The 27,916-nt window shown below is 41.9% G+C and overlaps 1 protein-coding gene across 2 annotated transcripts; it reads left to right on the top strand.

Moving 5' to 3' along the window:
* Positions 1 to 6: 6 nt before the first annotated feature.
* On the top strand, positions 7 to 27,916 carry plpp3 (phospholipid phosphatase 3). Of its 2 annotated transcripts, none has more exons than XM_085399435.1 (7): positions 7 to 586; positions 12,922 to 13,079; positions 16,017 to 16,109; positions 16,724 to 16,911; positions 17,010 to 17,067; positions 20,543 to 20,719; positions 26,106 to 27,916. In XM_085399435.1, exons 1-7 carry the CDS (start codon positions 448 to 450, stop codon positions 26,232 to 26,234), a joined length of 942 nt encoding a protein of 313 aa, XP_085255561.1. In that variant the 5' UTR covers positions 7 to 447; the 3' UTR covers positions 26,235 to 27,916. The 2 variants fall into 2 exon arrangements, with proteins under 2 accessions (XP_085255561.1, XP_085255562.1); XM_085399436.1 differs by lacking the exon at positions 12,922 to 13,079 and adding an exon at positions 12,386 to 12,540 and having other exon boundaries at positions 8 to 586.

The raw sequence follows: 27,916 nt of genomic DNA on the forward strand, positions 1-27,916 counted from the left end.
GGAGACGATTACTCGTTAGCAGAGAGAGGAGGAGGGCTGCTGTGGGAACTAAGAGAGCGGGGGGAGGAGGAGGAGAAGAAGGATTGATATAACAAGAGCGGCTGTCGATGCGCAACGCAAGTCTCACTCCAAGTCTTTGAAACAAGACAGATAAAGGGGAGCGGGCTTTCCATTCAGTACCAGTGCAGGCAATTTTTTAAAACTAAGTTCGTGCCGCGGGTCAGTTCTCCATTTAGCCTACTACTCATCTGACTTTTAATTATTTTGTAAAACTGAAATACGAGAGAGCGAGTCATAAACAGATCAGAAACTCCGAGAGAGCTGCGAGTTGGGAAGTTTGTTTCCCGTTGCTTTGCATGACATTTCTTCCAAGGACTTGAGAGCCTGACACAGTTTCTTCATAGACCGTGCGGTGTGGGATTTTGATCTGAAACGGGGACTCATCAAATGCAAAATTACATGTATGAGAAAGCAATGGCTCAAGAAACAAGGAACGGAGGAACCTCTACGTTAAATAACAACAATGGTGTTGACAACAGTAAGAAGAAGGTGCTAATAGTGCTCGATGTCTTCTGCCTTCTACTTGGTAAGTTCACACAGATATGTTTACACGATGCTTTCCTCTCTGTTACCATTTAAACTGCGTATCTCACATCAGCTTTTGTAGAGTACATGCAAAAAAAAGTGAAGACAGAAACTTCTGCACATTGCACTCACAATAAAAGTCATCTTTAGAATAGATAAACGGTGCCCGCCTTTTCTCAAGTCTGCCAATAAGAGTATTATCATTTTAAAAGTATTGCCCGTTATCTGTAACTGCAAAACAACTTCAGCTGCTACATCCCCTTATCATCCAGTACCAACGCAACACCCCCGGGCAGTGGAAGTGCCGAATAAAAAAAAAATCAAACAACATTTCAGGAGTTCGCACTTTTAATTTTCTTTAATTCACCCCAGAATCACAATCAGTTTGTAAACTGAGAAGAAGAGAAAACTTCTTTTCTTTGTTGTTGTCAAGACAGGTGACTAGCTTCTCTCATCGGAGATAACTGTCACCGGGTAATATACTGATCATTTCAAAGTCCATGGAGTGTCACTGTAATTGATCAGTTGTCAACATGCCTTGGGCATAAATATTTTCAAGTGTTCTAACCTGCCCTTAAAAATAGCCAGACAACACCCACCACTTCCCCCAGTCTGTTCTCTGATAACGATGATCATCTGACCCCAAATCAGATGAACATGTTTATCAGTCCAGCTAAAGCTGGCCATAGGCTGAGTTGCAAGGTGACTGAAGTAAAAATCAAAGTGTAATTAAAATACTGACTAACAGCTCACAAAACATTCCCCAAAGCTAATGTCACATCAGGGTTTTTTTTGCATTAGCTCTCATTTGCTCCCACAGAAATTTTAATGTGTGTTAGTTCTAAGTTCAGTGGGCATCCCATACAGATTCAGTGTGCTGCCTTTGTGTATGTGTGTCTGGTGTCTGTGTGTGTGTTGTTTTGCTGGTTTGTTTTTGGCTGTTGTCACTGTAGCCCAGTCCTTTTAGTGTTGAGCGCCAGTAACCCCCCCCCCCCCCCCCCCCCTTCTTTTCACACTATTTTCATTCCCCCCATCTCCCCTTTCTCTTTTTTGGAAAAGGATTACGGGAGTTCTGCTTAACTTCTACACATTCACTCCTAGAATCTTGCCAATCCCTGGCCAGCTGCCCCTGATCTCTTCACTTCAAATTACTTTCTTTCTTTCTTTCTGGCTCTCTTTCTCCCTCTCTGTCCAGGGGAATGCGTGGAATAATTGCTTAAGCATGTGTTGTGGTAGGGGAAGGCCTCTCCAATTTGAGTGAGGGATCGAAAAGTGGGACCAGTGGCTGACCGGGCTTTAGAGGAGCAGGTGGGAGACACACCAATAGCGCAATATAAAGGAACCAGTAAAGTACCGATGAAGTATGCAACACTACCACACAGGAGCTGGATTGTATCATCCAGTATGTTACAAATGGTGCACATTAACTCCACATAAGTGCTGTGAGGTAGAAGCAAAGCTCGCTGACAGACAAAGTTTTCCATTGGGTTTATACTAGTTTTCTTATTAAAGAACCCCAGACAGAGATACACTGTTTCATCTGCACTCATATAACTGTAGATGAGCTTTGATCACATGTGGACTGAATTTCCTGCACAAACCAACTTCCTTTATTGGTTAAAGCTCTACAGACAGTTCTCCATTGCCTTGTTAGGACACACACACGCACTCACAGACACGCATGTATGCCTGTAAACTCACACAATGCATGTAAGAACACAGTAACAAATGGTTACAAAGATTCTCCTTTGTTATGCTAAACACAATCTGGCTGCTCAGTGATGATTGGTTGGCCCACTTCAGGGGTTTGGGGGGAGTTGCGGGTTTGGTGCGAGGGGGTGACTGGGGAGGGGGTTAAAAGAGAGGGAGAAGAGATCAGTAGAAAGGGAGGGTTATCAGGGCATCCTGAATGAGGAAGGAGGAATGCGGGTGTGTTGTCGAAGAGCTCAGCGGAATGCTTAATGGTTGATAGCTTTTGTTCTGAGCCTGTTTATGGCTAAAAAGTAGTGTACACTACTAAAACTGGGAAATAGATAAGTATCTCATTACCTTTAATTAGTTCCTATTCTGCCAGCTGGGCTCTACACGCAGAGTCTCTGCAGTTACATCTTCCTATAGGATGTTAATGCGCCCAACTGACACACCCTTAGGCGCAGATAATGAGTGTCTGCATAAAAGACATCTGAGACCATCTATAGCTGCACACAAGGACAAAAGAAAACATCTTTAAATGTTTAATGAAGAAGCCATCCCAGTTGGTTTTGCTGAAGAAAACTGATAATGCAAAAGTACAGCAAGATTAGAAAGGCATTGAAAAAGCATACTCACATTCTCTCCAGCACTCAACTACCAAGACCAGGGTTACGGCATATAGTTTTGGCAGCTGAGCGCAACCGTCATCTGCTGATTTCACTCTGGATCAGGTTCCACTCCTACAGAGCAGTCGAGTTGATTTAGCAATGCTATAAGGAGCGTGCACACAAACAGTATACACTCACTATAAATACACAAACTCGACCGCAGAATTTCGTATTCCCTCACTGCCCAATAGTCTTCTCTTGGCTGTTTGAAAAAAAAAAAAAGTTTATTGTGAGAACACTTTGCAACGAGACGCAGACTAGAGCCCTCTGGAACCCAAGCATCCAAAAGTAGTCTCACTTAAACCATGATTAAGTTTTACACAATGCACAGGGGATTATACTTTATGTGTTTGCTTCTGCAGAACTGGTTTGGGATGGAGCGGTCTTTTTGTAAAACATAAACATGGATTCATTGACTCTATATATGCTTCTTTTAAAGGATCACGATCTGTCTCCTTATGATGATCTGTGAGGCAAAAAACTATATATATAATGTTTTAAAACGTTTAATTATGTGTTTATTGCAAAATTTGGAGCTCTGATACAGTCAGGTGTTCAGCGGTCTGCTTTTCCACAAATCACAGACAGGTAGCCAAGAAGAGCGTAACCTTTTGGCCTCGAGGAATCAGCTTCATAACTGGCCCCGGAGCGTTAACCCTTCTGTATTCGACTCCTGCGTTCCCATCAGCTGCTATAACATTACAGCAGTCAGTCACACAGCCTCTCATTAAAGTCAGAGAGGTTTAACCTCCACCTCTCCAGGCCTCAGCCACTTCAATCCTGAGCCGCTCTACAAATATTTTTGAGAATTTCACAAATTCTTCATCTGGCTGTAGCTCTGTGCCCAAAGACTCTGGATGGGACATCTGGTGCAATTTTGGGAGTAAGTGAACCAGGGGGCATATAGAGTGTGTGTGTATAGTGGAGCTCAGGAAAGGGTGGGAAACGGAAAGGTAGTGTCGGTCGGAGGTGGGTGTGGTTGTGAAATGAAATCCTGTCTCTTTTTTTTGCCTCCTAGTCCATTTCCACATCTATCTCCATTCCTTCCCCGTGTTCCTTCTCTACCGGAGCCAGTCTTCTGTCTTCATAATAGTCTCAGAATAACAAGGGAAAGATCAATAATGAACAAAATAATATTAGAAGAATATTGATATGCATGGATTATACAGTCTGTGTCTGTTAGAAAACTACATTGAAGCAGCATGTGAGTCTATCACAGAGAAATTGAAACACAGGCTCCAATCCAAAGATGCTGACCTTAATCCAAGGGTAAATATTCTCAGGGATTCTGCACAAGTCTTTCAGAGGTGGGAGCCATGAACATGTTCTTAGAAATATATTTGGCTGGGATTTATTGGGATCTGTTTAAGACATTAGGTGAAAGGTCAGACTCACATATGATCAATATCTGCAATGCTCTTTGTGTGACATTAGTTACACTCATGTGTCACCCACAGCAGACACTTAATAGACATGCACAGAAGAATATGTCTCAGGATTTAGTTTTGACAGTAATCAGATTGAGTGTTTATTGTGAGAACACTTTGCACATCATAACACAACATAGCTTGATTACTCGACTATACTTTTGTCGTTATGATATCTAAATGTTATCTGTGCCCAGCCTGTGATGAGTGTTTGTTGGCGGCTTCAGGACAAGGTGAGGTTATGGCTCTTAAGAAGGTGACGAGGTGACGAGTGTCCTCTGGCAGAAGATAAAGATCAGCAGATGTCCCTGACAACAGAAGCCTAGGGCTACTATCTCTCCTAGATAAGATGCTAATATAAGTGCACATTTTTGGGAAGATCTATGTTTTTCGTGCATGTTGAGATGAAGAGCACCAGTGGCATCAATGCCAGACAGGTCTGCAACATTTTCCGACTGTCATTGTGACATGCGGTGGGTTTCTGTTGGTGCAAGAGTTAACCACCAAACCCCTGGGGTATGTGCCTTAGCAGGGCTGTGATTAGAGGTGCGTGGGTGTGAGCGTGTGCATGTGTGTCCTTTGGGATTCGGGAATAAGAGAGAGGGCACCCAGAGCTGTCATTAAATGGACCATATAGCCTGAAGGGTGAAGCATTTTGTATTCACTCTGTGGGTAGCATGTGTGAGGCATGTGTGGCTCGATTTATAGACCTGTGTCCCATGTGGCTCCCGTGGGCAAGCTGAAGGCATAAGCTTGACCAATTTGCCTGTAGCTGTTCACACTGCTATACAAACCAGACACATTCATCTCCTTTACCTTTTTTTATACTGTCGCCATCCTGGCACACAAATTGCACAATAAAACAAAGACACCAGCTTGTAGTTTACGCTTTGACAACAATAGTGTAGTAATGCCTCTCATTCTCATGTCTCATCTATGATTATATCCCTCTCATATAAACACTTTTCAAACTGCTTATTTAAGTCATTTTGGATTACTGGGCAGGACCTTACAATAAGCTTTTGTTAGCAGTCAATTTTGAATGTGTTTAAACTTGTGTTTTAGCCTTCACCAAGAAATGTAAATGTATATTTCACAGAATTCTGCATGTGGGCAACAAACATCTACTTGCCCATTACACCCATGGAAATTAACTCTTAGACTTTCTACTTTTTCCACAGTTACTTTTTTGATTTAACCCAGTGTTTTTCTAGACCCTATTTCTACTTCTATTAGTCAACATGTGATGAACAACAATGGCACTAGCCCTTTAATGTAAATTAGAGCGCAAGCGGCAGATGATCTGAAGTTATGGGCCTCATTAAATCTCTTTCCCCCCCCACAATATCCTTTCTTGGGCCTGCTTCCTGCTGTTACACAGGCCCCTCTGTCTGTCACTTTCTCTTACTGCATATACAGTCTTCTGTATTTGTGTGTGTGCTGTGTGCATCCAGGGATGGGGGTCAGGGCGATTTCTCTGTTTCGGAGAGAACAATACCCCTTTTGATGCATCTCAGCGCTCTTTGTTTCGTTAACAGGGACCAACAGACCAGTGGCAGACTGAAGGAGGATGAAATAGAAGGGAGGGGTAATAAGTGAATGAGGGAGAGATGAGAGGGCGTAAGAAGCTTCTTACTGGGTACTCAAGATCGCTTTATTATCTATCAGTGGTTTATGGCTGTTGCTGCTTCTAGCTTTATTGTTGACTGGATTGTGGGCTGTAGTGCTTATCTGCTCAGAGCTGTGTAGTAATCAGCTCAGCATCTTTAATGGCACAGGCCTTATCTAAGCTGCAGCCACTGAGCTCTATCCTGTTTACATACAGAGCAGCGCCCTGGCTGAAGAGGATCCATGTAACACTAGAAAACATCATGCTTTACATTTGTACTGTAGCAGCAGTTTAACATCTTGTGTACACAGTTATTAAAAAATGGTCTGGGGTATAAGCTGAGGTGAGCTGGAATGAGAAGACAGTCTTGTGTTAAGTTCAGGGGAGCATTACCCAGAGATAGAAGCATCAGGTTTCAGAGAATCCATAGCCCTCCTCTGCACAGCCAGGCTTTTGTCCCAAGGGGTAATAATGCCATTATGGCAATCGTTGAGAAACGCCTAGCCAGCCATCTAACCAACCAGCCAGATAACGTGATCTGGCCCTGGACGGTGCTCATGTTTCTCTTCATTGGAGCAGCTGTGCATTTGTCTTTTTTGCTGACAGTGCAGCCAAGCATTAAATAAGTCTCCATGACTTTTAACTGATCTTTTTAAAACAAATTATGAATATCCTCTCGCATTCCCTAGTTTCTGATGTGGACCAAAGGTGAATTTCTCTTCATCTCTACAAATGCACTTACAAGCCAAAAGCAACACAGGGCCAGCAGCAGCACTCAGAAGTTGCCCACACAGGTGCCTGCTGGTAAAAGACCCTAGAGTGTGTCCCAACAGATGCCTGTGTGTAAAAAGGCATTTATTCCTGTGAATAAAATCTCTCTGAGTAAGCACATGCTTCAGCCAGCGGCCCCCCGGTCGCTACAGCATTCACACAGGGGGGGAAAAAGGGATTCACTCTGCGCACCACTCTGCTGACCTCAGCCACTCCTGTGTATCTATGTGTGCGTCTGTGTTTGTGTAATTGTGAGCTTTGTACATGCGTGAGACACATCAGCAACCTGTGGAAACAAAGAAACTAATATCTCGAGCCAAACATCTGTATCGGTGCATGTTTGTGCACGCGTTTATAAACGTATGTTTCCTAAACAGTGATTATGTGTATGGTAAAAGCACGGGTGGTTTATATGGAGCCGAGTTTGTTTATTTGGATTGCGAGGACATTTTTAAAGCCCTTTGTGGTCGACGGCTTAAAATTTTTTCAGAAAGAAGTTGGCTGAAGTCGCCAGTGAAACCACAGTAATCCACTTTCACACCCACATAGCCACACACACAACCGCACACTCTCGAAGATACAATACACAGCGTCACAGTGACATTTGGATCCTGTAGGCTATAGTATAATCCTAGAGTTATGTCACATCTCTCACCTATGACCTTTTGCTCTTCCGGGATCTGTCTTGAATGTATGCACACTATCTCTAAATATGTGGAAAGCCTCACATAGTCTTGCTCATGGCTTTAGTGACCTTAAGATAGGGCTAACTGGGTGGGCTTGCCTAACTGTAAAGTGTTTGATGTGTGACAAATTTCAAAACATCCGAGGCATCTGCTTGGCATGCCATTTTTAAAACCTCAGGGGTGACAGTACAAATGATAATGAATATGTGTCCTCTGTAAACACTTAGCTTAAGATTGAGACTGGAATTACTATTAAATAAATTAATAGAAACAGTTAAAAATACACTATGTACCACTGTTTTAATAGAAAATTTGCCACTATGACAAACTGTGTGCGTTACAAACACAGTCTCACTACTGACACACACAATTCCCATTTATAGTGCACATGCACACTGTGTAATTGCAATGTCACTTGCAGCTGGATGAGAGCATTCATTCATCAACAATCCCGGACTAAAGGACGCTCATAAAGAAAGACACTCCTTCTCATTCACACACATATCAAATAACCGCAAGATAATATCTCTCCACACTTCTCTTTAGCAATGTAGGGCACTTTAAAATGTCATTTTACAAATGCAGATTATGTCGTTTGGTATTTACAAATCAGAATTATAAAAGTATTAAGAGTTTCTTCAGTAGCCTGAAAAATATAAATGCTTTGACATGTCCACACAGGCAAAGATCATGTTGTTTATAGGTTTTTAAAAAGTTCCACTTAGTTTAACAGAAAAGAAAACATTTTAACCTGTTACTAATTCGCTCAAAATGTCACAGATTGCTTAAATTGTCCAAAATTTGTTATCGCAGAATCCATGTAAATCTAACCACATATTTAGAGACTGCATTTTGCACTTGGCATGTTGCAATAATTGGTGCGACATGCAGATTTCAGCTACGGAAGTGAGCGGAGCTGCTATCTGATCTGCTAAAATAGAGGTGAGAAAAATCAGAGAAGAAGCGACTAAACAGTTTGATTGATTGACTGTTCAGTCTATAGAGTCACAACCCACTATAGACACTATAGACACTATAGACCCGGCCCTCTCTAACCCTCCTCTGAATTGTCCTTGTTCCCACTCCTTCTTAGAACGAGTCACATATTGCTTATTGAGAGACAGGAGGAGGAAATCCTCCATTAGTGCAGACTACAATACCTTTTCCTCTGCCCTGCTCCGCCTCCCATTTACCTCTCACACTCACTGCTGACAATCAGCATCACTCACTAAAATAACGATATCATTCTAATTTTGCTTCTGAAAGCCATGAAAACCTATTACAATATCAATAGAAACCCAGAACGGTGAGAAAGTCATGAGAACCAAAGTGCGGGAACCTCGCTACCATGGACTCGACATACACGCTGGTGTTCTACAGGGATATTAGTGCAATGTCAAAGGGTATTAACCTTTTAAGCAATGTAGAGCTTTAGCTGGCACTGGAATAACAATTGTTTCCTGTTGTGCCAAGTATAGCCAGGCTTAAGGTAAGAAAAGAAAGTGATAGCAAATTCATGATCATTGCCTTGCAGTCTCAAGGAACTTTGAACTGTATAGTAAAGAAGACTGTTTAAAAACCCTAAATTCTTCATTTTAGCTATGTAACATTTTGATAAAGTAAATCCTTTTTTTTCTTACTAAAAAAATCAGTCTTAGCCCTGCTAATCGAAGCTCTCGCTGACTACGCCAAATTTAGCTCCAAAGCCAATCAAACGGACGCCTGAAGGATAATCTCAGTCACATAAACAAATGCGCACACATACACACTCGATCGCATACAAAGAAAACTACATACATACATTTAAAAACCCCAACCCAACCAAAACGCACGTGGACATATTTTTATCATGTGTTTGTCATTTCCAGCAGGCAGCAGAGCGTGAGCATGTGAGTGGATTTACGAATGGAAAATAAGTCCAGTGCCCTTACTCGCTCTCTCACTCACACACACACACACACACACACATACATACACAGGCCCTGCCATGACCTCTGCATATAAACACAGATTCAACCAGCCAAAGGAATTCCTCTCTCTCTCTCTCTGACCTGCGGTAAGTCTTTAGTGGTCTGCAGCGGTTCTCTGAAGAGAGAAGTGCATGACAGGATCTGATAAGACAAATAGAACTGTTCCCAAACTCACTAAGCCAGCCACTTTGGTTATGTGTGTGTGAGTGCATTTATGTTTTTTTCCCCTGTTGAATTCTTCATACTTTCAGACCCTCCCTGTCTTTCTCTAGCTCGCCATTGAGGAAATTTTTAGACCCCAATTATTCTTTACATGCCAGTTTGTGTGCTAAAAACAGCTCCTTGGCTTAATAGTGTGTAAGGCTCATTTCCTATCAAAGCACACACACAATTTCTTCAAATGAATGTTTCCTCTGTTTCGGTAGTTGAAGTATGAACTGCATCGTCGCGTAAAAGCGACCTCTTGACAGAACTTGTAAAGCAGTTGTTTTTTTTAATTCAGTGATGCACCACAGGTCTTTGCTAAAGCCCATCCCACTTCTTTCTGTTTCCTTCCCTTCTGTCTTGGTTTTTCCCTCCTCTGACACTCCTCCACCACTTTTCCTCTCTCTGTGGGTCAGCAGGTCTCCCGAAGGTCATTTGCTCTTGGGGAAAAGGGGTCATATATCTTCACGCCACTGTTTGTAGAGGAGGTTCAGATGTGACATAGGGTTAACACTGGTGCGCCTTTGAATTTGTGCTGAGAGTTTCATGGACTGACTGTGGTATGAGGAGAATGCCAACATACAGGGTGCTTTAAGGGCGACAGCATGGAGGGGTGGGTGGGCAGCGCAAAAGAGCCTGGCATCTCAAGGCTGTGCAGCGGGCAGACAGAGAGGCTTTCATGACTTCTCAATAGGTAGTGTCGAGGTGTTCAATTGCTCAATCTCGCTTTACTTTTTCAGTCATTCAGCTGGTCAACTCCCGAGTTTCCCATGGTATTCTCCCATCGGTTTAGCCTTTAAGCACTGGTTAGCTTGTGTGTTTTTGTCTGAGTGTGTCTGTTAAGCCCATGAACTTCTTTCATGCCTCCTCATTAGCATGTGAATCCTCCCTCCACAAGCAGGCCAGCATGGAAGGATGGAGAAAGACAGGAAAGAAGGGGGAAGAAAAACGCAAAACCCCAGGAAAAACAGGGAATGCTGTGAGAGAAACCAGAAACTGATTTTTGGAAATGTTTTATTTTCCAGGCTGACTGTTTACCCAACACACCCCAGTTTATGCCTAGAGTTAACATGTGACGGTTCTCACTTTGTTTAAAGTATCTGTAGCCAAGTTCCCAGGCAGATTATGCTGAAAGTCTTGTATGAACAGAAACACGCTCGAATCTCCTCATCTTAAGTTGTGTTGATCGTCCCGCCCTGCCTTGCCTGGGCAATTCTGTGCTCACCCACATCTCCTTCTTCCTGTTGTATGCACAACATGGTTCTCAGACACCACTGTAGCCTGGGCTAGCCTTGTGTGGGCCCACCAGTGCCCTGATGAATTCTGCATGCTGTTTGTGCAGGTGTCTGCTTCAGTGACCATTACATCTGCTGACCTATGTTGACCAGTGGAAAGAGAGTCAATGAGAAAAAGAGCTTAATTCACACTAAAATCAGCTATAATAATACAAAAACGCTTTAAACTCTGCTGGCAAAATTTGTCTTCAGAGGAAGCAAAACAGCATAAAATCAAGAAAAAATGTTTTTTTCTTGACTGTAGCTATATTACATGGCTTAAACATATACACATTGATCTGGCGAGCACCTGAGACAACACTGTCTTCTTTTGGTTTCATTATGCAAGTCTGAAAGCTGAGTGTGCTTCTCTCGGAGGCATGCACAAGAATGTGTGTTTTGAGGTTTGCGTGAAGTTCATCTGAGTGCTGTGCTCCTCAGTACAGACCGGTAACATGATCTTCATCACCCATCACTGGCGAGAAGACAGCTGTGGCTCTCAGCAGCATTCATGAGTAGACCTGGATCTTAAACCAAAACATCAAAGGAAACCATGATGTGAGCTAACCACATGAACCACATGTGGGACTACTTTCTGAGCAGTCTGACATTGAATGTATATGTTGGTGTGTCTGGATGTGGGTCTTCAGGACACCTTCTTGTCTTGACTTCTCTCTATTTATGAGCAACTGTGAACACATAGCTCACATTTTGCATGAGAACATGTTCTTATGCAAAAAATGTTCCAGATTTGGGTGGGCTTTCTTTTGTTTTTCTTGGTATTCACACATTTTTAAATCCCTCAAAGAAGAATTTGAAAGTCCCAGCCAGCGTTTACACGCCTATATTTGTATTGCTTTGATTTGGAGATGTGTATTTCTTTTCCCCCTTGTCAGGAGTATATTAGTCCATGTGTGTGAGACTGGTTAGGAAAGCAGACATCAAAATGAATTTTTACTAATGGCTAATCATGGCCCTGCATTGTTATTAGTTGTGAAATTCTTTAGATTGTTATGGAGTGTTAAAGGAGTAGTACAAGAGGGATGTCCCAGAAATGTTTCTTTTTCTTTACTAGATATTTTGAAACTCTTTTCCCTAAAACTATGCAAACTTTATTGACAATATCCCCCTGTTGATTGGTTTCTTTCTTCTTTAATAATGAACCAATAGCCTTGAGTGTGAGTGTGTGTTTGCTCTGTGAGGAATGAGTGAAGCTACAGGATAAAGCTCAGTTCTCAATGGCCTGTTGTCGCACTGTCAACTAGAGCAGCAGGAGACAGTTTGTCGAGTAAACAGACTGTTTACTGTGAGCACACACACCTGTGAAAGGTTTTTGTCTTCTAATTTGTTTTCTAATGATACTTTCTCTTCAGCTTACAGGTAAGTAAACTGAGCTATGTGACAGTATGATTCCCCGTATTAGATGTGACTGTGAGTCGGCTCATGTATTTGCATAGGTTCATGCAGCTATCCATGTGTTTGTGTATGTCTGTGTGTAGCTATGCTGCCAGCCCTGGTACTCCATCGTACCGCTATTCGTCCTTACCACAGGGGGTTTTACTGCAGCGACTCCAGCCTGTACTACCCCTACAAGAGAAGCACCGTACCTTCCTCAGTCCTCATTTCTGTTGGCTTGACACTGCCTGCGGTGTCCGTAAGTCCATCCGACATAAAAAGCACTTGGCGATGGGAAACTCTGAAGGCGGAAATAGGAAGGGCTCGAGGTTTATGAAGGTGGCTGTGAAGGAGTGACTCTGCTACATAAGCTCTACCAAAGTTTAGATAGGCTTATATAACTTTTTTCTGAAGCTGCAAGTGCATCTGATTTTGGAAAACAGTCACTCCTTTGCTCTAAGCTGTCCATCTGACTTCCTTAAGCCCCAACCACTTCTGCTATCCCATGATCCCCAGTGCCGGCATGCTCCTTGTGCTCCCGCCGTTCTCTCCTGTTTGTGTCTGTGTAACTGACCTGGTGCTTTTATTATTTCTTTCTTCTCTCCCTCTTCCTGTCCTTCTCTCTTTGTGTCTTTTGTAGCTAGCCTGCCTTTCCTGATCATTGAGACTAGCACCATACAGCCGTACCAGCGCGGGTTTTACTGTTCGGACGAGTCCATCCGGTACCCGCGAAAAGAGGGAGAGACCATTAGTGATGCTGTGCTTTGTGGTGTTGGCATTCTTATTGGCATCTTCTCCGTAAGTCGATCTTTACACCTCCCTTGGTTTAATCCTTGTAAAACTCTTAGATACGTCATAGTAGGGTTACTCAATTGTGACAAAAATCATCATTATGGCTATTTTGGTTAACGTCGAGGTCTAAATTATTTAACTTTGGCTCTGGAAACATCATACATTTATTGACATTCCAAAAAGCAAAAGGTCTTATAGCTCAGTGGATTTTTAATCTATGAATATAGTTTAACTGAACTAAGATCTTCACTAAAGATCTTTGAAAGTAAAGAAAAATCAGATCGTCTGGACCGGATTAGCACCTTGGCCCTGTCACAAGTGGCTCTTCACATAGAGCCATAGGCAGCTATCAGAGACCAACGGAAGTTCCGCGCTGCTTCAGTATTGTAAATAGTAAATAGGCGGTATTCTCTTGTTAAGTCATAATCGTGCAGATTGTAGCTTCACAATGTCAACTGGAGAGCTAAGAACATACACCAGATGTCTCAAGGTGTGGATTCCTTCCTATGGCGCAAAATTGATATCCGGTTAATATCCCCAGTAAGTACAGAGATCGGTGGGGCTGCTTATTTATTGCAACAAATAATGCATTTTGGTCAATATTGGAATGAAGATTATATAAAGATGACTCATCAAAATATCTACATCTTTTAACACGGGATCTTCTTGAACTTGGTGGGGAGTGAGTCAGTGTTTTAGGTAGAGCAGACAGAAGCTGGATTTAAAGCATAAGACAAAAGAAAACGATCATTAAGAAACCAAAACGCATAGTCCCAAACCTAACATAGAGCCTTCATCAAATTTTTGTTTTTATCATGCAGTGTTATCTAAAATTCTCCAGTTTTTTCCTTTAAATGTGCTTTTTTGTTTCCCCCTCCATTCTATAATGCTTTCTTCTTAATACTTCATTCTTCAGGAGCTTTTTCCAAGCCATTTATAATGGCCTGCATTTTATTACTTTACTAAGTGAGTGAGTCAGTCGGTAGTGAGAGGCCCCCCAAGCGATATTAGGAAGTGTATGTTGGTGTATATGTGTGTTGATGCCTGCATGCCAAATACCAAAGAGATTTTATGAGCTCTTACTCCATTCTCATGGCTGACTCCGTGCCCTCTGTGCCCTGTACATTACTACTGGTAAATATGTCAGCGCTCTGTTCGCTACCACACTGGTAGCCTCGAGCGTCTCACTAGTTAGCAACAGCATGAAATTCCCATGACTGGAACCGTGCTCCAGAAAACGGGAATGGTTCTGGTGTTGTGCCAGCAGATTAGAGGGGGTCAAGTTTAGTGGAAACATGTTATAATGACTTGTGGTGGGGTGCATGACAATTACTGCCACGTGGTCAAGCTAAATGATCTTTACAGCCCCCAGACTCCTATGTGGCACAGCCCCCTCATAAGTTCCCAGACTGAAACATTGCTTCGCTGTCGCCTCTGTGCCATCAACTTAGTGGGCGCCCACGCACGTACACGCTGGACCAGCTCAGCTCTTCTGCTTATTGGATCCAGGACCCTGTTCTTGTGTTAGTTAGCTCCCTCACATGTTCACGTGTGGGCAAAGCTGGCGTGTCTTACACAGCTGTATTCCATTAGTGGCGTCTACTGCCATGCCGACACCATTCCTGTAACACACGCGCTGTCTCCCATGCTGGCACAGGCACATGGATATGCATATATGCACATATATACATGCAGTGGTAGCAGATTCCACTTGGGTCTCTTGTTTATCTCTGTTGAAAGGAAAATCCCAATAGCCCTGCTGGTCAGACAGATTCATGTCTGGCAGACTCTGTTTCCACAGTTAGAAGTTATGAGTTACCATGCATAACGATGATCTAAAAAAAAAAGATTAGATTCTCTGGGATACTCAGAGATGCTCTATACAAGCAGATATATAAACTAAGACAGGGGGTAGAAACAAGAGAAGAGATTTGAATGCTGGCAACAAAAATAAACAATTGTGGCCTGTATTAGCCTCCTGTGGTTTTAATCTCCACCTCTGATCTGAGTAATTCAATGACAATAGCACAGACAAACATACAGTACACCACCACGTTTATTTTGCCTGGCTGTGAGCTGAGCTGAGCACCTAATACCCAGAATAGATGTGTTTGTCAAGATTAACAGCACACACAAAGAGTACATGTACACAGTAAAAGAAGCTAATAATACGAGGGTACATTGTGTGGAAAGACTGCCATAGGCAGTGTGAATGTGTGCACATTCATCTGTGCACATAGTGCTGTTTACATTCACAATGTCTGCAGGCATAACGATGTGCAGGTAAATACTTTTTAAAGAAATTATTCAGAAGACTAAAGCCTTTTGTGGGAAGAAGAAGGAAAGAGCAACTGGTCTATTAGTCCAGGAACCCAGGTGGTACAGACTTAATTGACATCTTTGTGCCTCAAGGCATGACTTGGCGCACAAGCCCCTTATAGATGAGGTCTTTTCAATAGGCCTTACCTCTACTCAGCATTTCCTGGTTAGACTACCACAGGACTCAAAATAAGCTCACTGGACTAAAGCTCCATAAAAAATTATATAGATACCTGTTTTCCTTTTTCATTGACGTTCACTTTCTTTTTTTATTCTTTACATCCGACGTGGAAGACCGGATCATATCATTGAACCTTTGCTCACATTCACATCATATTCAAACTGCCTGAGGGAAAGGCAGGCCATGCTCATCTTTTATGTTTGTTTATGTGTGACTTTGCACCATTTATTGTCCTGTCTTTCCTGTCTGTTACATCCTTCATAATCTCTCTGTTACTTCAACCTGGAATTGAGTTAGATTTCCTGCATGATAACTCAAAAGTTACAATTTTATTGCATGGTTTTATGTGTCTGAAACTAATGTAGTGCTGTTTGATTCGGCAACGTCTTAAAAAAATTGTAATGAGTGTTGTGTGCTGTATCTGAAAAAAATGTTCCTTTTAGATTGTGATTGGAGAATGCTACAGGATTCACCAGCTGCACCAAGGAACAAAGTCATTTGTGGGGAATCCCTACGTTGCAGCTCTCTACAAGCAGGTCAGCTCTGCATCTGACTGGCATCATACGTGTTCTAATAATTTCTTACATAGTAAAGCATTTTTTTAAACATCTCAATTTTATTGCCAAACCTAACATTGTATGTATGTAATTTTTATGTAAGGCACATAGTCGACTGTAAATTCTAATAACAGCTATTGAATGTTTTGAAGGAACTAAAACATTATCTCAAAAGTGGGATAGGAAACATGTTTTTTGCATCAACACAAAAAAATATTATAAACCTTCAGTGCAATATAACTGAAGTGATATGAGACCTTTCTGTGGTCTCTGGACCAGCCTCTTGAGGAAGTCAAAAACAGTACTGAGTGTAGTGAATTACTCAGAAGACATAATTAGTAACAGCTGTTAAAATCTGTTAGCGATACAACGTTTACATCAGCCACAAAATTTTTGGTCTTAGAATAGCATGCTACATTTTAAAAACTCATATCCTGTGTACGATAAATCTGCCAGCATTATTGTTTTAGGTACTTGTGCTGTGTAAGTGTAGAAGTCTTAAAACCATAGCAACAGTAATGGAGATAGTTCTTATCTAACAATCAGTTACAGTCATCTGCTTTATCTAATCACTGTTGTGTGTCATCTTGCAGATAGGTGTGTTTCTCTTTGGCTGCGCCATCAGCCAGTCATTCACAGACATTGCCAAGGTGTCTGTAGGTCGGATGAGACCCCACTTCTTAGATGTTTGCAGACCAAATTTCTCCACTATTAACTGTTCATTGGGGTACATCACCAACTATACCTGCACTGGGGAAGAGAGTGAAGTACAGGAAGCTAGGTTTGTGTAAACAACGATGCACACACAGTATGAACAGAATATAATATGTTTATTAATGTACTCCTTCAGAGTTTAAAAGTTACGGTTTCTCTCCACAGGAAATCCTTCTTCTCAGGACATGCCTCGTTTTCGTTATTCACCATGCTCTACCTGTGTGTAAGTAACCATCAAGCTCTGATATTCTAACATTCATGCAGGCACACATATGCTGACAATCAGAGAAACAATGATTTGCACATAGATGGAGTTATGGAAACAAGGCTGGGCTCTGATTAGGGGATTTACTGCTTGAAGAAAGAGAAAAACATTGTTCTTATCCACTGCTCCACCTCCTCTTCTTCATCTCCTCACTCATTTTTATACTCTTTTTTTAATTCCTTGGGGAGAAGGATGGATGCACTCCACCTGTTTTCTTCAAAACAGTTGCATGCATACTTCCTGTTCTCACTCATCCCTTTCCACATCTTTCTCTCAGTCCACCTGTTGTGGGTGTCTGGTAGGGTTTAGCACCCCAGAGGCATTTCAAGCTACACACACACACGAACACACATCCCAATCATCTCCCTTTCTTCCTTTGTTTACAGACCACAAATTTTAATCTCCCTTGTATGCTACAGGGATTTAAGAATAGAGTCAGTGTTTTGGATTTGGCTGGCCTGGTTACCAGGTGGTCTTGGTTCTCAGAGTGAAGACACTTGAATATCCCATGTATTATAGTGGATTGCAGTGCAGTGCAGTGAGAGGTTGCTGTGGGTATTTCCCAGCCTCTGGGTGAACCTACAGCTGCACTCTGGTCAGACGAAGGAAAAGAACTGCATAAAACGCAGGGGGAAAGTAGCAAGGGAATGGAGATGTGCTGCATCCAGACCACACAGTGACACACTAGTCAAAGACCAATGTTCCAGCTGTGGTAAACTCAGGACTGCCAGCATCAGTCCAAATATGAGTGGAGTTGAAAAGAGGCAGAACAGCTTGTAGTTGATGTTTTTGAATACAAAACCGTCCTGAAACAAAGACCACAAAGTAGGCCCACGCAGTGGTAAAAGGAAACTGCTGCTTTTCCACTCAAAGAAGTCCCCTCTTGAAGTCTGCCTAAATATGCATTCTTGTAGACGTCACTAAGAGCCAAACTCTAAATTAAAACCAAAGGAATATGAAGAATATAGAAGTTTGACAGTTGAGGACACGTGGTAGCTAATAAGAATTAATGTCAGGGATTAATACTCAATACTTAAAACAATTAAATGAATAGAATATAAATAGAAGATGGAACAGCTTCATATGCAAATGTTGCTTTTTGCACAACCGTTCTAGTGAAAATAGGTTATCAAGGCTGCCTTTTTCCTCATCAAAGCCTCTAGTGGCATACATATTTCTTTTCTTTGGTGCTTTCGCTCACTCATCGCTTTCCACTTTGAAAGTGTCATTTCCACATTGGGGCTGCCACCTCGTCCTCTTTCTCACAACCTCAATTCATCTGCTAATTGGCATTTAGTGAAGTTGAAGCACTTAATTTCCTGACAAGCATGCCTCAGTGCTGCATCTCTGACTGATGTGGTTTGAGCTGTGCCTTAACAGCATCATAGGCTTCAGAGACAGCACACCCATAACTGGCGCAGACCACATGGCATGCTGTTCAGCAACACCACAGCCACAGAAAACAAGCATATGCGTGCATTTGTGTGTGCCACTGAACTATCTTTTGTTTTGGCTAATGCACACTCAACATCTGCGTATTCTCAGAATGAGAAAACGAAGTGTTTGCGTGAGTTAGTTGTGACTATACGATATCTCACTGTTTCTGGGCCAGAATGCATGTTGGTGGTTAAATAAAAGACAATATTTGTATTCAAGTTAAAAATGGCTCTAACCACAGCTGTGTTAATGTGCCACAACATGGTGTGAACCAAAAGAAAAGAGGAGAATGGGGCACGCATGTAAAGCGAGACCTTGCTTTCTAATTCTTTCTCACTTTGTTGTGTTTGTTCATGTTTTTTTTAATTTAACATTCACTCTGAATTGGTGCAAGAGGGACAAGGCGAGAAGATCTTACTGGATTCCTTTAGAAACCACCAGACTTTGTGTCGCTTTTGGCTCCATCTGTCATGGGAATTTATTCCTTTTGTTGTGTTTTGTTGGTATTTTCCTCATATCTAACTAGTCAAGACAAATTCTGGGAACAAGACTCGGTTAAAAAGGCAGAGGTCATGTTGGATTTAAAGAGGAGACACTGAACTTTATTTTAGATGATCATGAATGCTCTCACATGCTTTGTGTGACTTAGTGTGTTGAACCAGGCTTGGACTGGCTTATTTGGGTTACCTCAGTGTGTTCGAATTAGATATGGGCACACTGACTGGTAGGTTGTAATATCTCATGTTTTGACTAAGTTCAAGTTTTCATTATTGTTCCCACATCCTTCATTAAAACTTTGTTAAACTGAAAAGGTTCACAGGCTGTGCAAAGTTGTTGTTTTTTTTAGCTAGGTTTCATTCATAGGTACATTACGTCAGTCAAAAGCTCTTATCAGTAGTTCTAACTCACTACCTGACAACCATTGTATAGGAAGCCTGAAGTCTAAACATCCCTGCCAGCGAGGAGGAGAACAAGAACAGAAGGGATGGGAGGGATCGTTTCCTCAGCTATCGTAAGGATAAGAACAATGATAGGGTGTCGTAGAGGAAATGTGAGAGAGCTTTATGTCCACACCTACCAGGGCTAGTGGTTGGGGGTTGCAGGCCGGCACTGTCTGCAGGAATTGTTAGACTGACTGATTATAGGACACAAGTATGGAGGTCTAGGCTGGGTAGACCTTGGCTGAGGCTCGCCCTCCCAGGCCCTCTGTCTCTGGTTGTGAGAGACAGGAAGTCAGGGGTATGAGTGGTGGAGAAACACAGGATGTCTGAGGAACCTGGGCTGACCTCACTGCTGTGCATGTTAAGTGGATAAAAAAAGAGCAAGAGCGTGTATGACTTTGCTCTTGTGTAAGTGACTGAAAGTGGCCTTGGATTTAGTTTTTCCTGTTTTGGTTCTCCCCTGTCTTCATCATGACCCAGAAAATGGGCTGCAGGCGGAGTGTAAGGGGGTGCATCCGTTTTGTCTTCTGTTTGCACTATAAGAGGGTAAAGAGTTCATCCCAAGTGTTGAAGCATGCATGGCATGGTATGTATATATATATGCGTGTGTGTGTGTGTGTGTGTGTATTTGTGTGTGTGTGTGTTCAGTGGCATACTGTGGTTGTATTGTTTTTACAGCTGGGATCTTGAACCATGAATCAGTCATGTCCGGGTCTCATGCAGTCAAGTGTGTGTGTTTCAGAAGACAGTATGTATTTCTCTACGGATCTGGCAAGCGCCTGCCCACTTTGAGTCAGTCTAGACCTCTCAGACAGTAATAATATACACACACAGACACCACAGGTGCAGGGTTATAAAGGCAGCGTTTAGTGTCTTTTATGAAAACTAGTCAGGTGTGTGTGAGGGTTTATTACTGCCTTCTGATAATTTAGGTTATATGTTTTACACCAAATACACAGAACATTTTCTGTTTGTCGAAGGGAATTTATGTCAGAGCATGTGCACAGTTTTGCATATTAAATTTGGTTCTTCTCTTCTCTCCTCCTTGCTTCCAGTTCTACATACAGTCCAGGTTTACATGGCGTGGCGCTCGTCTCCTCCGCCCATTGCTCCAGTTCACTTTGCTGATGATGGCTTTCTACACTGGCCTATCACGCGTGTCCGACCACAAGCACCACCCGACCGATGTCCTGGCAGGATTTGTGCAGGGAGCCCTGGTGGCCTACTGCATAGTGAGTTCACACAACACCACACAATACATTCAAACGATTTGAGACATACGAGAAATGCAACATAATTAGAAACAGGGAGAGTGTCTGACATTTACACCTTTTCTATAACTGATCATTGTGGATCCTACAACCAAAGCAGTCTTCAAATAAAGTTTGCCTCAACTTATCTTCCTTATTCCACTTTTTCTTCTCTCTGCTTTTGGTAAAAGGAGAAACGGAGCAGGCAATGAAGTGAGGACAATCTGATTCCCTTTAATGAATAACACATTGCTTGGAGCCAAGCCCTAGTTAAGAAGTGTGTTCGTGAGTGTGTGTGTTGGAGTGAATCTTTGCCTCTTGGTGGGATTCCATACTCTACAGCCATTCTTGCTACTTTAGTGACATATTGTCACAGGAGTTGCCAGATGATTTTCATAACCCTCGTCATTACACTAAGCTAGATGGAGCCAAGGAAAATGGAATTTGGGTCAAGAAGAAAAAAAAAGGGGGGGGGGGGTGTGTAAAAAGAAAAAGAGAGAGAGGGGAGGGGAGAGAGGATTAGCCTTTGAAACAGGAATGAGGCTGTTAATTATTTGGGTTTTTTATTTGGTGGCTCTGGTTCTATCAGCACAGCAGGACTCAGCTAAACTCTGCTGCCTGTGGCAAAAATACAGACGTGAACACACACGCGCACGCACACACTTACCTTTCGACAGGATCCAAATCATCAAAGTGGAAAGTTAGGTTCATAAGATTGAGCAAGACCTCAGTAGTGGCGCCTAGCAGACCTTGGCAGAGCTAAAATGTACAAAGACACTCACACAAACACACACAGAGAATAACACACAGTCCTTCAATACCTGGATTAGAATTCATGAGCAGAAACCAGCAAGTAAAACAATAACTGTAATGGCCTGGCGAAACCAGTTCTCCTCCAGCTGGGAGCAGCCTTCTGACGACATCAGCCTTGACAAGTAAAGAAATTATGTTTTTTAGAAATATACGCATTGAACTCTGAATTGGCAAATTTGGGGGAGGAGTGAAGGGAGGAAAGTGACTAGAGAAGTGCCTTGTCTGACATCTTGGCTTGGGATGAGCATGGGTTTAATCCAACTCAACTATCCCACAAACTTTCTGCTTTTGCATGAAGAGAGACAGCTTAATCCAGACGTACAGACACATTATTCATGTCCATATACTTACAACACATATAATGTACACACACACACACACATGCGCACACAGTCAAACCCCTGCCGATTAAGGCAGTGAGGTTACTTTTACAATCCGTGACGCCTCTTCTGATTTGCCAGGTTTTAGTAGAAACACACATCTGTGAGTACTTTACTTCAGCGCTTTCTGCCTCTCAGTAAGCAGTGGAGCAGAAAGCGCCTGATAGGAGATGAGTGGAGGCAGGACAGAGAAGATGTAAAGCCTGTGTGGCTTTCAGATGCCAGCAGAAAGTTTTAAGATCTTTAGATTCTAAGTTAGAAACTACACAAGTTTAATCATTTTTTGTAAATGTAAAATGAAGAATAATCATGATGAAGAAGGTAAAAGAATTTAGGAGTTTCATGGTATGCAGTCCATTAATCCAGTCTGAACCTTTCAACATGAAAATGTGATTTTCCAGTCACTTCATGATACGCAAAGGTCTGACTTGATGAAGTGAAGAAAAAATGAGACGAATTAGTGGATTTTCTTGCTAGTCTGTTATACTGTTATACTGTGAAACAGCATCTTCCTTTCCAAATAAATTTAGCTGACTCACTGCAAAGATGTGTGTTGTGCCGGGATGTTATTGTTATGGGCTACAGTTAATTCTTTCATCGCTGTGCACCCCCACTGATTGCCGGTAAATGAACAATTCAAATGTTTATGGACACATTCAGATGTAGTGATGTGTTATACTGTGGCTTTGTAGACTTTACTTTGTGCTTTACTGTAAGTAAAGTGCTGCTTTAAACCCTGTTGTCTGTGCACACAGATAAAGTCTCTGAGTTAAATACACCCATAGTTTTTAAAAATACCACAACAGGAAGTATTACTGTCTCACCTGGTACTTACTATAAGACACAGTGACCCAGTTTTCAATATGAGTTGTAATAAAGGTCAAGGCGACTGAATCCAACAAGAACCAGCTGTGATGAGGAAGGAAGAAGGGGGCAGCGTTTATTTGTTTTTCTAAGTTCGTTGTCATTTGCGAAAAGGCGTCAGGTCAGGCATAAAACTCCCCCCGAAAAAACAAACCAAGGCGCTCAGAGAGCGAAGCAGTCTTTGTGTGGTCCCGATGAACTCATATAGAAACAGGAAGTAAACAGATATAACCTAAATGTAAATTTGGAATTCTATTTGTGCCACCAGATAGCCTACACTGTAATTTTTATCTGTTCAGGGACATTTACAGTAAGATACGTGCTTGAAGTGTGAGACGATGCCATTGACTGATAACATTCTTAGAATTATGCAGTTGTATAATAGCTGTAGCTGCTCCTCCGAACTCTTCTGGTGTAAATGGAAAATGTGTGGTTATAATATAATTAAAGTTGATTTCATGTGCATGCAAACTAATAAAAAACATTTTATATATGTCAGGTTCTTCTAAGTAATAGAAGACACTGACTTAGCTAACTTCCTGTGTGACTCTGCTTTTAACTGTGTGTAAAGATATGCGATTAAAAGTACAAAAGTTTTTTTTTATGCAGTTGTCACGAAAAAACACCAAACTGCTGTGTATGCACTATACAGCACAATGGGGCTAGATGCTTTAGGTGCATTAGTGTATATTATGCAAAGGAAGTGGTGTGGTCATGATAAGCCTTCCAACAGGGTAGGTCAAGGTCAAGTGTGATTGGTCTTGAATCATGTAGCAACAGGGCCTGATGTAGCTGGCCATGAGAAATCCCCATGATAAGTATGGAAAGTTTCCCATATCTCTGAGTCACCTCAGTTGTATGGCCGCATATCCATTAACACTCTATGAGTCATAGCATTTATAATATGGCATTTAAGACACAGTGCCCAAACCAACTGTTGTATACACCAAGGGCCATTTAAAGTCCATGAAAGCACCCATCTGTTATGAAGGTGTCATTCTACATATCGCCCTTCTATCAAATGTCGCTAAGTGTCCTTATAGTCTGGAAATATCAAGCTTAAATAGCGGAGAATGGGACACTTTTTGTTTTATAAATAGATCAGTGACTGCATGTCAAGTATTTTGGGCAGAAAACCCAGATGAACACTAAACTGGCTACTGTTTGTCCCTTGAGACAATTTCCATATGACAGCATCATTTCCAATCCATGTAAAATCCCTGAGGGAAATATTCATTTTATTTCCTTGTACTGCTGGTTCCCAGTAAAGGTTCCCTTTTACATAGTTTAGTGTTGATGGGAGCTTCTCCCCCCTGGACTCCATCGCACAGGCCATTCACTCAGCCCGGACTGGCATCATGGAAGGAAAAGCTGCTGTACCTGCCAATTATGTGTGTGTGCTTTCATGTATTTGTGTGTGTTAGTCCACAGCTGAAGCCAGTTTTGCTCATGACTGACCTCTGCTCCGTGTAAGTGGAAACGGTAATCCACTGATACAGTGGGCTAGAGTTTCCATGGGCCCACTTCCTGTCCACTCTTGCCCCATTTTCCTGTTTGGCATATGATGTCATTGTGATCTTATGAAAAGCTTTTTTTTCTTATTTTTTTTCTCCTTTCCTTTATTCACCACCAAATTAGTTTTTTGTTTTTTTGTTTTTTTTTTAATCCCTCCTATATTAGAGTGAGCAATACTAAGATCACTACCTTCAGTCAGATTACTCAGTGTTGCCAGTCTGGGACTGAACATGGTGGAGGAAATGCAGAAGGGAGTTCCTTGTCACTAAAAAGTATCAAGATTACAGATGCTTTTTAACCACAAAGGGCATTCCTCATCCAACAAAAAAGAAAAAACCTGGGTTTAGGAGCAGATCATCTTCTAGCCGATGCCCACATTGCATTCTGCAGATACCCCTGACTTCTCATTGGGACATCAAGATATATAATGCAAAATTCACTTTAACATTTCTCAAGAACATCCCGCCCATAAGAAAATACATGTGCATGTTAATATTCTTGTATCGAGCATAGATTGTATGTAGTCACTGGTTCGAGAACACCTCTTTTGAAGACTTGATTTCAAGAATGAAAGGATGTAGTTCTAAGGTGCATACATAGACTGTATGCGTGCACTGCACAGACATAGATACCTGCTAATTCATGCTAAGTTACATGCAAACTAAATACTAGAATTTCAGTCTCCAAAACTGGAGCCTTGAACTCAAATGAAAATAGAAAGCACCAGAATAACAAACACAGTCAAGAGGTTCAGTTTGGAGGCTTGAATTAGCTGTGATAAAGCTTAAAGACAGCTAGGGACCTGGATAGCACCCTACCTGTCACTCAAATGTCTCAGCACTAGTGGTACACAACTTTAGCACTTAAAATTTTTAAGCTAGTGGGTTATAAAAGCAATTTTTCCTTGTAAAGTTTTGAAAAGCTACAGGTACTTTTTTTGGTAAAAATCTGTCTTTTACCCTGTGGCTGGTTGTTTGACAGTAGCATGATGATGTGTGCGGGGATTGATATGCTTTTTTTTTCTACTTGGGATGATGCCACTTGTCACAGAACTAGAACTAGAAGTAACCAGTCCCCACTGAAGCAATTGTTTATGACCAGAATAAACATTTATATTTATATCCAGCATGTGATCAGAGTAGATGTAGGAATGAGCTGCTCGCGTGAATTTTAACAGCCTTTTCCTTAATTTCACCCCTCCAACTGCCACTTTAAAGTCGCCCATCTCCACATCTCCATGACTTTTCCCCTCTTAGCCTGTTTGTGTCCATGTCTTTAAACCTTCTATCAGGATAATATATTTATGGAGTGTCGCAAAAGTGGAATAACTTGCTTTAAGGACCTTTTTATAGTCAGCCAAACTAGAATCATTTGAACAGCTTTGTAATAAATACAGTCTACCAGCATCACACTTTTTCAGATATCTACAAGCCAGACCGTTTATTCATTCCCATATTTCAAGCTCAGGTCCTGTACCAGAATCTACACTTTTAGAAACTATTCTACAACTTAATCCGACCAATAGAGGGCTGACTTCTCTGCTGTACAATAAAATGTAATACTTCACACATATCTTGGAATCAGACATCCTTGAAATGCCTCTGTAAGACTGACTAAAGCATAGTCAAATCAAATGAGATAAGTTAAACACGGTATATGTAAATTAAAACAGTAACTTGGCTGTCCTTCACTGTGTGCCATTTGCATTAAACCAGCATTGCGAAACTTTTTTTTGCACACAATCCAATCTTTGTTTAGTTCTCTTTTCACATCTTATCTCACTTTGTGTCCACCAGGTGTTCTATGTGTCAGACCTGTTCAAGCCAAGGGTGAAGCCGGCCACACCCCCGCCCTCCCCGATTAAGAAGGAGCTGCTCCCTTCATCTGACATCATTGAGAGAAACAACCACCACAACATGGTGTGAGGGAGCCCACATCGTCTTGTGACTGAGGAGCCAATCGCAGCACTGCTCACCTCCCATCGGACAGTAGAATGTAGCGACAAGAGACAATTGCTGCTTGTTGAATGGCATCCTCCGCCCTTTTGCAGTGCCCCAGCTGGAGGCACTTTGTGGACTAGGGTATCAGATTTGAGATTTGCACTTCAGAGTCCACTCTCACTATCCAGACTTATTATTTACTATAACTACTAATCAGCATTTGAGCCCATCCTTTTGAGCACAAAAAAAAAAAAAGAATTGGAAGCTGAAAGACCAAATTAATTAAGAAGATGATAACTTGATAGACAGAGCTAAGGGTGGAAAAAAAGGCAAACCCCCTGCCTAGGGAGAGAGGGATTTCCAGTGAAGCTTCCTCCCCAAACTCTCTGTGGCCTTGGAACAGCAAAGGAAAACAACTTCCTTACCTAAGGGAAGGAAATTACTGCAATAATTAGCAGCGTAGAAATGATAACAATATAGAAAAATATAACTTATAGCACTGTTTTAACTCCATTGTCCATTATCACCACTTGCTGCCTGAGATGTCTGTCTGAAAAGATCTTGATCATGCTGACATAATGAGACAGAAATATTGACTCCGAGAAGCAAAACAAACCCAGGTTGGTAGTTTCATACTAGACTTCATATGTGGGGGAAACATAGTTTTCATAATAGAAACTCTGTATCTACAGTCCACTGTATGGATCACACACTGATCTTAGTAGGCCTTTATAACAGGCTACAGAGGAGTCCTTTTATTTCAAATCTTAGGCCCTGGAAAGTCAGGCCCTCTGACCTCATTGACCTCTGTCTCCAGATCAGCACATCAAGCTTTTTTTAGTGGATTTCAGAGTGGCCCAAGCCCGGGATGTTGCATTTTTGAGAGTTAGATGAAGTAAAGGGGGTTAAATTCTATGGAAGGATGGGGGCAGACCTCACAGCACCCGCCTGCCTGTACAAAAGGCGTGGCTGTGCCACCACTTCTTGGTGATGGGGCTATTCTCTGTAGCTTCCTAAACCAGAAGGTGATAGGTGGGTGGAATGAAAGGGTGTGGTCTGTTACCATGCACAGAGGGTGATTTACAGCAAAGCTGGCACATTATTTTGGGATGATTTGGGCTCTTTCCGCTGGCAGGGAGGGGCTCTCACCCACTCAATCACTCATTGGCAGTGGATGTCTGTCTCTCAAAGTGTGTGTGCGAGTGTTTGCATGTGCGTGTGCATTCTTATCTTGGTATGCTCGTGCTTGTTGTCAGTGTGATTGCGTGTGTTCGTTTGAATGTGCCCTGTGAAAAGGAGCCCCCTCTTGATAAACTGTGTCAAATGACAAGCGTGAATGTGTTCCACTGTATGTCTGAGAGCAGGTGAGTTATAAAAACTGTGGATCTAATATTTTTATTCTCTGCTAAGAAGCATCTTTAACCTTGTATGTTTATAGCCTGTCCTGTGTAATCACTAACAGTTGTACAGTACAGCATACAGAAGTCCTTTTTATTTACAGCCAACTCAGATATCCTCCAACAACACACTCCGCCATGTTGCACATCTTTCTCATTGTATAGTCCGTCCTATCATTTTACTCTCTCTTTTTTATAAATATATAAATAATGTATAGATCACTAAAATTAACCCTGTAAGATATTGTTTCTTAACATGTTTAGATATAT

The sequence above is a fragment of the Rhamphochromis longiceps genome, linkage group LG23 (genome assembly GCF_057381845.1).
Source record: "Rhamphochromis longiceps isolate RC_006_pf linkage group LG23, R_longiceps_female_GT1.1, whole genome shotgun sequence".
Taxonomy (NCBI): domain Eukaryota; kingdom Metazoa; phylum Chordata; class Actinopteri; order Cichliformes; family Cichlidae; genus Rhamphochromis; species Rhamphochromis longiceps.

Bases quoted from the DNA above. Each gene is read 5' to 3' on its own strand.
- plpp3 (XM_085399435.1), top strand. From the start codon at position 448: ATGCAAAATTACATGTATGAGAAAGCAATGGCTCAAGAAACAAGGAAC. The intron at 587-12,921 runs GTAAGTTCACAC...TGTCTTTTGTAG, and splicing joins TGTCTTCTGCCTTCTACTTG to CTAGCCTGCCTTTCCTGATC. The intron at 16,912-17,009 runs GTTTGTGTAAAC...TTCTCTCCACAG, and splicing joins AGTGAAGTACAGGAAGCTAG to GAAATCCTTCTTCTCAGGAC.